This window comes from Calonectris borealis, chromosome 20 (assembly GCF_964195595.1).
Source record: "Calonectris borealis chromosome 20, bCalBor7.hap1.2, whole genome shotgun sequence".
NCBI classification, from domain to species: Eukaryota; Metazoa; Chordata; class Aves; order Procellariiformes; family Procellariidae; genus Calonectris; species Calonectris borealis.
Window position 1 is genome coordinate 4767102 of NC_134331.1, and position 10311 is coordinate 4777412.

Below are 10311 nucleotides of genomic sequence, written 5' to 3' on the forward strand. Positions count from 1 at the left end.
AAATTGTTTTGGGAACTCAGTTCCTAAAAACCCCACAACAACTTCCCTAACAAAAAAAAAAACCCAAAATCCCAACCAAACAAAAAAACCCAGATATAACCATGAAGCTTACTTGGTGACTTGGCACTGCTGCAACTGTTAAAAAAGCAAGGCTTATGTGCATTAATGCCTTTTTTGTCCACTTGATGAGACTGAGTAGCTTCTTTTAGCTGAGACAATATCTGTCTACCGCTACGCTGGCAAGAGGCATTGACTTCAAATATCTGCAACAGTATTTAATTTACATAAAAAAAATTTTAGACACCTTGTATTACGAATGCTTTCATATCACTAGTTACAAATAAGAAAAATGGCACTGAGGAAAGGACTCTACAAACCTTAAAACCAAGCTCCTGAGCACAAGCATATACTGCAGCAGTTTTCCCCACTCCTGGTGGGCCAGTTATGAGAACTGTATTGCAAAGGCTAGTCTCTTCCTCAATATCAGATTTATTATCTTTAAAGTCAAGGCTGTCCAAAGACTCTGTAGAATTATTTAAAAAAAAAGAAAGGATTCATGTCATTTTTATGCCAGCTTTAACAAAAAGAAGCTATATATATTATTTTTAATTCTATCAGCACCTTCATGCTCTTTGTCCTCCTTTTCCCCCTTTCTGATTTCTTTTTTCTTCCCACTCAGCTCTTTTTTTCCATTCTTTTAACCAACTATAAAAGGAAGGAACAAAACAAAAAATAAAAACTACTGCTGAATAAAGTGAACCAAATTCAGATGGAACAGAACATAAAACTAGGGGACATCAGCCACTTGTTAAACCCCTCAGAAACTTGTAAGTCCTTTCAGATTTAAAAAAAAAAAAACAAACAAACGAACAAAAAACACCCCCAAAACAAAAAACAAACCCACACAAGTGGTCAGGGTTTGTTTGATTCTTTTGTAAAAAAGGATTCCTTCTTCATTCTCCGTTCTATTGGTTGACTGGTATAAAAACAAATCACTTGGTGAGCTACTTAAACTGAGGAAAACGCTTTATCATTCATAGTTTAGTGTTGTTTGTCAAATGGATCTTTAAATTTTACGTAAAAGCCACAACAATAACTTAAACCCATACAGAAAATTTAACGGAAAGCACAATATATTAGATGGACTTTAGCGCTAAATTACTGTCAAAAGCAGAGGCAGCGCATCAAGATCAGGATCAGGCATGCTTGTAGGGAAGTATAGACAAGTACTGGTAAGTTGCTCTCTCTCATTCATAGTGTGTAAGCTTAAATAACCTGAAAAAATTAATTTTTACTAAAATTGTAAGGGCATTAGTTACTCAAGTATTTCATTCTATCCCACAGCCCACCGTATCATTTCATGTGTTGGGTTTTTTGTACCATACCATGCAAGCTACCGAGGTATTACTGTAAAAGAAACTATGACCAAAAGATCATTCACACCAACTGACAACTTATTTCTGCAACTTTTTGTAAGTAAACCAAAACAAAGGCCACAAACATACACCCTGTGAGAGTTATTCAAGCATAGTATAAAATAATGACTTTGCTTCTTTGAGCATAATCAAGTAATATGATGTTTTAAGAATGGATCCATGATCCCACTTCTGACCTGTGTAGCCTTTCAATTTCCTTCTTGTTCCCTACAAGTTCACTGGAATCTTGAGGCTGATATTTTTCTGTCCAGAGCATGTCTTCCTTTTCAACACCTACAGAAAAAATATTATCCATTTTTAAATAGTTCTTCATGCAAAAGAGTTGATCAAGTCTAATAGAATATTAAGACTAGATACAATTTTTGCATCACAGTAGAAAGCTGACATACATCATATAGACGTTCCCTCAACGCAAAGAGAATTAAAATCAGACAGGAAATGCAGTCACCTGAAAGTGCATTTGGCTCTGATAAATATTCAGTGTCTTCTATCATAATATCTGGTTTCTGAGTTTTGTTTTTTCCCAAATGTGTGGCTTGTCTTGTCTCTGCTTGTTTTTCTCCAGTCATGGGAGAAATAAGGTTCCTGGAAACTCTGGATTTTATTTCAGTCTCTGTACCTTCAATTTGTTTTCTTCTTTTTGATTTGTGATCTTCCGTTTCTTTTCTTTTCCTCTTGGTTTCCTTCCAATTTTCAGAATGTTTCTGATTTATCTCAGAATTTGCAGTGCCATCTCTGCTTTCTAAGAAAAAAGAAGATTACATCCTTTTAAAATTTCAAGCTACATCCATTACAACCGTACATTTGTTTAAGCCATAGTTGAAGAATTTGGTCAAAATGACCTAAAACATGAGGACCAATTTATTTCCAACAACAGTATTCCTTCACAGACATATTTCTGGAAATTCCAAGTTGCCTTTTTATGCCAGACAGAGTAAGAGTGTGAGTTTGTTTTTCCCTATATAGATTACTAACCTTGTATACTGTTTTCAAAAACCAACCGTTCCGTTTGCTTTTTCAGAAACTTGTAGAAGTATTTTCTCACAGGAAATTGAGAATTAGAAGACATGATCTCATCTAGTAAATCTTTCCTGAATGTATGAGGAAAAACTGGTCGGTGGCCAGAAAGCTGCAATACACACACACATACAAAAAAAACCCAACAAACTTATTTGAAAACATTGCACAGAATAACAATGACAGTTTTGCATAATTTAAATTGGTAGCTGTCTTGTTAAACCCAGAGATGAACAGAAAGCCTTGAGAATTGTCTAATGTTACGATGCAGAATGGGTAAGCCGCACATAAGGGAAAAAAAAAATACAGGACTGAAACAGATTTAAACTACAGGATTTTTTAAAACAACAGAAGTCCTAACAAGTAACAACATAATTTCAATTTTCTTTTTCTTGTAACACAAGCCCCCATTTTAAAGTACTAACCACAGGTGCAGAACAGGTTCCAGTTAGTTTTGAATTCACAGTGGAAAATTCACCAAGTGAGAGAGTGATTTTAGTGATGTTAGTGACTTCAGTATTCAGTTTCCTTAGCTTAGTTAATAGAGGACACGATGGTGATTTCAATTTCCACATCGGATAACCTACAAAAGAACCCCCACCAAAAACAAAACAAGAGGAAACTTTTGTTAACAAAACAGAGATACAGTCACAGACAAAACCACCCTACAGCAAATAAGAGTAAATGCTTTTAACTACAGTACTACTACTAAAGTAACTGCTTTATCATGTCAAAGCCAAGCTTATTAAACTTACACTGCATCAACTTTTTTATCTTTATTAATTCCACCTCCCACAAGCAGAACAAATTTGCACATTTTTGCATACAACACTTCTCCAGTAAGTTCCTCCTGGGCTCTGCTTGCTCTACGTAACAACCTGTGCCCTCACTGGGTCCCTGTAGGACAGATGTTCACCAAGGATTTTGTTTGTTTATTGGTTGGTTTGCAAATATAAACTCTGTTAAGTGCTGTTCTACCTTCTGCTTTTCTGTCACGCCCTTTCGTAAGAGCATTGTGGTACACTCCCTCACTTAGTGGAAAGAAATGGACTGTTTCTCTTTTGAGAAATATTTTGCCTTTGTCAGAAGGAAATGGTTTCTGCCCCAATCAGTCCAACATGATCTTTATTCTCCAAATTGGAACTTGAAAGACTAACTTTTAAAACTAAATATTAAAAATTTTGCATCTTTGTCGATAAATGTATACATTACTTTAGCATCAATTTAATTTGTAAATTGTGTATTCAAAAACATCTCACTGGAAGCTTGTAAGTTTTGTTTTCTTACTGCGACATAAAACAAGAGGAAACTACCAGTTATTCCAGTCATAACAGTAAGTTCTGCTGTTCAAGTTTTTTCTTTTCTGTCCAGATTTACTAGAAGTTATTATATACATTTACATAATGGCTGAACAAAAGCTTACAGTCATCCTTCTGCTGTACATGGACAACCGTCTTAAAACATGAACTTGCAAGAGAGTACGCTTCCATTGCTGCTGCTTTCTTTGCAATCTGTCTTTTCAGTGACTCTGGCAACCCGCTCATCAAGAATTCACGTTTTGCTCTGAACTGATCATCATCTTGAGAATTTTCAGATGCATCTTGGCTTTAATGAAAATAGAAATGAAAAAAAAAACAAAACAAAGCACATTAAATTCTGTTGTAAGCCTTACATAGCTGGTAGTTCTAATCACATTCACTTCTACACACAAGTTAGAAATAGTCTGGGAGAACTGCTAAATTAATTTAAATGTAGTAAGTTTACATTTAATTTTAGATTTTGTGTTAGAGATTTTAATTTTAAAAAATAATCCTCTTTGGTTTTGTATTTTTATATGCAACTTAGGATTTCTTTTTAATCAGTCATCAACTACATTTTCAACCATCTAAAATGGCTCAACAATGGTTGAGGAACTCTCCAAAAAAACCCCAAAATTTTGCAAGCAGATTAACACATTAATCAGTATAAAAACCATGAACATTTATATCACATTTCAATAAGTGTATTTAAATTTGTAAAATGAGAGAATGTTAAAGTAACCTTGAAATATATTTTGATTCTTAAGCAACTGCAATTTTGAAAACTAACCTGCTTTCATCAAAGATCACAATTGGTTCACCTGCAGAGTTTTGAGCATTTCTGCTTAGGAAGGAAGGTGGATATCCCAGTTTTCCTTTAAAAAGAAAAAACAAAATCATGATTAGATTAGCACTGATATAGGATTCTAACCTTGCTTCTCTGTTCGCTATCTGTATGTTCCATTTAATAACATTAGGAATCTCCTTTTCTTAAGGGAAAGCTGAGCATTTTTAAAAAATTAATCATAGTTTTATTTCTAGTTATTTCACCACTATAGACGTTATTTTCTGTAACATTAAAAAAACCCAACCCTTAAATTAGAAGACAACAAAACATGGTATACTATTGGCAGTTTTTCAAACAAACATAGTTTTCTCTGAATGAAGAAAAATCAAAGCAGCACATGTAAATAACCTCTGCACTATTAACTCATATCATAAAAATAAAATAAAAGGTATATATTGGAATATTATACAAAAAAACCAGAAAAGATAAATGTACTGCAAAAGCAGCTTTATAAAATAAAGTTATAATAATCAATAACTGTAATAAAAATTAAACACATTCAGTAAAACTCAATTACCATTTGAGTTCTTCGCAGCCTTCAAGTTTCTAGACTTTTTCCCCAAAACATCATTTAAGCTCCGAAGATTCTTTTGCTTCACATTCTGCACCGTAGTAGTGGCATTACTCAGGCTTGAATCTAAAATTATTACCGATTCCTAAAGGGAAAGCAAATAAAATAAGAAAGGAAACACACCTTTTCCTCCTTTATTAACAATACAATTTTGTGATCAATACTGAAAAAACTGAAGAAACTGCTAGAGAGCTTAGAAGTCAGCAAATATAATTTGAAGATTATACAAGACTTTTATTACTGTTGTCTACACCAAAATAGTATACAGAATAAGATCTCCAACATATAAATGAAGGCCAGAATTACTCTTATCTAAGTTTAAATGTCTAAAACATACACATTTGAAACAGACACCTTGCTGTCCATTAGGAAAGAGAAACAGTCACTTCTGAAGTGTGACCATGTGCTGTATTTTATAGATCTGCATTAGGATGAGCTTTCCAGTCTATGCCTGGCAGTTATTTTACTATTGGACATTTGCCATACCATTGCATTGATATCTACCTTATTTGATTCTTTAAAAGAATCGTTTGCAAGATAAGAAACATTTTTGTTGCTTAAATGAATCACAAAAACATAAAAAAAATTTTTTCCCCCTACAAAGTATACAGGCTTACTTCATTTTCTTGTAATTTTTTCTTTTCGGCAAGAGCTTGCTGTCGAGATGAGCGCCTCACAGGAGTTGGTAAGTCTTCATTAACCTTTGATCTATTATGCCGTATAGCCTTTGCTTTTTCAATCAGCTGTTTCGCTTTGGAAGTAGAAGTACTTTTAGAAGTAGCACTTATCTGTTAACAAAGTACAAAAGGACGAAAATACTTACCAAATATATTGCTATTAATTGCTAGGTATTTCACATATTAATATAATTTTTGACATTCATAAAAGCATATGATTTTTATAAAATTTTATTGGTATCAAAAAGAAAATGAAAGAATGGAAAGGAGGAGCAAACCAAGATGATATAAATACTTTTCAAAAGGGAGCAAAAGCCCTACAAGGGGATCCTCCAATTCGTCCTCAGAACAAATGAAATATGGGCAGTGACTTTCTTAAGCATGAGTTGTTCTGCTGTACTCAAACACTATGTCCTGTCCTGAGAACCTGCAGAACATGAGTATACTGTTTTATTGGATTTTTCTGTTGTGAAAAGTAGATTTACACTAAAAAAATATATTTTAAAATTTAAGGTACAATAACTGTACAAGAAACTATCTCAAATTCTATCATAAATTACAGTGATATTCTCTTTCCGTAGGGCATCTGAGAACTGTCATATTGTATTACATGACACTATCACATAACACTGAATATTAACACAATTATATTCATATAGTAAATGAGAAAATACTGAAACACAAACTGTTACATAAATTACCTTTATATTTTTGGAGTGAAACTCTTCATTTTTCATTGCTTCAGCTTTATTTGATTTTGTAGTCGCATTGATACGTGTAAACCTCATTCTAATTAGGGAAAACAGTATTACAAAGTTATTACTTTTTAATAAAGGGAAATGTTACTCTCAAACTCATTTTCAAAAGCCTTTAAAAATACAGTGCTGCAAACAGAAGCAACCCCCCAATTGGTGGTGTGGTTTGTTTTTTAATGTTTTTAGTGCAAGCACATTTATAGAGTCAACTTTGGTTCTTCTGTATTATTATCCAACATGATCAGTATTCATGCAGCTTTGGTATGCATTCCAATCAATTTATAATTATATCTTACTCTTAAAGTACTTGCAGGAAAACAAAGTGCAAAAAGGTAGAATATACTCTTAAAACGTTTACCTTATTGGGCTGTTTCCATCAAAGGGCACTGTAATCACCTCGGCTTTATACACGTTACTTTTCTTCAAGTATCGCTTGCTTGCTTTTGGTGTAGAAGTCTGAAAAGGACAGCCACTTAATTCATCTTCAGAAAAGGTATTTCTAATCCTGTTTTTTTGAGGTGTAACACTTTTTGATGTTTTGATTTTCTTCTGCCTTAAACTCCTCCTTAACTCATTCACTTTTGGACTTGATGAAGTTCTTACATCTAAGGTGTTTTTCTTAGTAAGAACATTAGCTCCTGAATCCTCATCTTCATTATAATTGCTAGTATTTGAGACATTCGTTTCCTTAGTTTCTGAAGCCTTCCTTCTTCTGGTTCCTTTTTTCTGAAACTTTTTAGGTCTTTTGGTTTTAGTTCTATTGTTTTCAGGACTAGAATGCGTATATTTGTCCACATGATCTTCTGGTACTCCACTTTCTAATCCTTTATTTGAAGCAGTGTCAGCTTCAGGTCCTTCTTTTTCTTTTGAAGACTTTCCAATGGCTTGCTTTTGTTTTCCAGGTGCCTTTTTAACGCCACTTTTTATCACATCTGACGTTGGTTGTCTAAACGCCTTCATAAACTGATGCCTTTCTTCCAGAGTACATTTTGGCTTCAAAGAATCTGGCCCTGTGGTCTCTAGTACAGCTAACTCTAATTCTTCTTCCTCAATAACTACATTAGACTTTCTTTTCTGAGTAACCTGTTCAATTTGTTCGCTGTCCAAGAGGGGTGGGCTACTTTCCTTCTCTCCTACACATCCTTTCTGCTTCAAAAAAATGGAAGCTATTTTCCTAGAGCCTTTTTGCTCCTTATGTAAAGGAGCTAATTTTGGGGGAATGGAGTGAACTTGTGCAAGGACAGTTACTGTTCTAAGTGGTAGCTGTTGAGATTCCTCACACTTTTCTGGGTCGCTAATACTATCACTTTTGTCCATTTCATTTGCTGTAGCAGAATTGTCCATTGTTGGCTTTGTGTCTTCTTCAACATGATCTACATTATTTTCTCCCTGACTCTTCAAGAAGTCCTCAAATGACACTGTTATTATACTATTATTTACCTGTGATGTCTTATCGTCCGTATGAACTTCAAAACTGGAGTCACTAATAGTAGTGTCGCACTCTGCTATTGTAGGAGATATCATCTTCTTCTTATCTTCAATTTCCTTTTTACACTTTTCATTCAGCTGGTTTTCAGATGAAAAACTGTCAGACAAATCCGTATTTACTTTGTGCTTCCTTTTCCTTGATTTTCTTATCCTACTTTTTGTTCCATTTATTTCAGAAGCAACTTTCTTCGCATTTTTTCTGTAGATGACAGCATTTGAGAAGTTCTCGCTCTGCACATTATCGTCTGCTAATTCTCTTACACATTTTTGGTCAACTAAAGTACAAGTAGCAATAAAATCATTACTGTCTTGTTTCAGTCCTGTTGTTTCTCTGCTGTCATCACTACTAATTTCTATTTCATGTTCATTCGCAGATTCTTTCATCTCTTTTAGCTTATTATTTAAATTAACTCTCTTACCTTTCCTCTTCCGCTTTAAAGGTGGTTTAAAAGGTGACTTACAGTCTTTGTCATCACCATCCAACGGTGTTTTATTTTCTCCAGCTACAACTGGTAATGTAGCTTTCATCTTTTTAAAATAATCCAATATATTGTTGGATTTTGGTAGTGACAACACTTTATCCACTGGTTTTGTTAACGGTGAAAAATATCTTGTGATTGTTTTTACAGAAGCATCTTCCTCTCGCCGTTTCTTGCATGGCTATAAAAAAGTTCAACGTTAATCTTAGTTTTTAAAAACTTAAGATGACTTAGTATGGTAATATAAAGCAGTATATATTAGTGACACTAGTACTTTTTCAGAGGATAAAAAACTCATGTCAATGCGCTAAGACTGTGCACACAACAACTTTATCTCCATGTTTTCAAAAGCCGTTTAAGCTTGAAATAAAGATTCTGCCATTTCAAATAAATAAAAATCCCACGTAGGTTTGAGACCGCCAAAATGGAAAGTGACCACAAGGTCTTCAGAACAGCTCTGCTGAGATTTCATAATACCAGAGTTCAGAAAGTTTACTTCAATTCAGACGATCTATGTATTAGTTGCCTTGAGATGTTTGCCAGGGCATTTGTAGAGCACTCAACAGAGAATTCCAATGTCACTTAAAGATGTATGATCCCACCGTAAATATCTAACATATCTTAAGAAACTATACCTTTTAAAAAACTTAAAGAAAATGAATACAAGAGAATTCATCTCTCATAATTCAAACATAAAAGAGAATTTATTTCTGCGACTCCAAGAAAGATGGCTCGCAAAGACTTTTATAACTCTCCTACTTTATGAAAAACTGAACTCCTCCGAAATCACATCGTCAAACTGAAAACGCTTCTTCCCAAAGCTACCGGGGACTGCGCCGAGCTGCCCCAAGAAGGCGTTTCATGACAGCCTGGCCCGCGGGCTGCGCGGCGCTCCCGGGCGCCGACCGCACCGTCAGGCTGCGAGCGAGGGCGCGGCGCCGGGCACCGGGCACCGCAGCCGCCCCGCCGCGCCCAGGCGGCGGTTTACGCCTGCCCCTGTTGCACCAGGCGCGCTGTGTCAAGCGCGAACGACAAAGGGGCGCCCGCCGCGGCCCCCGCCCCGGCCGCTCCGCTGCACCCCCCAGACCGCCGCCAGCCCCCGGCCCGCCTCCGCGTCCCCACCTGAGCGTCGCCGTCTTTCCCGGGCAGGGAGGCGGCCGCCGCGGCCACGGCGACCCTGCCCACCATGCCCCGGGCGCTGGCGGGGAGCGGAGCCCTCAGCCGCGGGGGGAGGCGCGCGCTGTGGCCATGGAGCGGCCCCGCCGCGGCCCGCCCGCCCGATGGCCGCCGCCGCCGCCGCCTGACAGGAGCGAGAGCCAGGCGGGCAGAAAAGCGCGCGCGGGACAAGATTCGGACCTCCGCGCGGAAGGGGGCGGCGCCGTGGCGCCCCACGTGACCCACTCGCGCTGCCAACGGCCGTCCGCTTTCCAGCCTCACGTGACGCGGGTCGGCAGCCGGTCACCCCGCCCCTTCCCCGCAGGCCCGGTCACGTGCCGGCGGAGCCACGCCCGGCCCCCCCCCCGGCTTCGCCGCTGTCAGTCGGGGTTTCGCGCCGCGGTGCGGAGAGGGGCGGGGCGCGTGACGTCCTGCGGGTGGGGCACAGGACGCGGGAGGGGCCAAACTTCGCGGGACCGGCGGCGGCGCGCAGCGCGCTGAGGTGGCTCGGGGCTCTCTGGCAGCACGTGCCCAGCCCACCCCCGCCGACGTCACCCTCCGCGCGCGGCCGCTCCAACGGTCGGTGCC

The 10311-nt window shown here is 38.0% G+C and overlaps 1 protein-coding gene across 1 annotated transcript in view; it reads right to left on the reverse strand.

Moving 5' to 3' along the window:
* Positions 1-9990, reverse strand: part of ATAD5 (ATPase family AAA domain containing 5) — an 18283-nt gene extending 8293 nt beyond the window's left edge. Inside the window, 15 exon segments of the mRNA XM_075170127.1 lie at positions 60-263; positions 378-523; positions 622-652; positions 654-705; positions 1613-1709; positions 1885-2178; positions 2412-2565; positions 2879-3036; positions 3877-4058; positions 4542-4626; positions 5116-5254; positions 5787-5957; positions 6548-6635; positions 6960-8749; positions 9691-9990. Coding sequence (XP_075026228.1) covers positions 60-263; positions 378-523; positions 622-652; positions 654-705; positions 1613-1709; positions 1885-2178; positions 2412-2565; positions 2879-3036; positions 3877-4058; positions 4542-4626; positions 5116-5254; positions 5787-5957; positions 6548-6635; positions 6960-8749; positions 9691-9756 — 3657 coding nt within the window. The 5' untranslated portion in view covers positions 9757-9990.
* Positions 9991-10311: the final 321 nt, after the last annotated feature.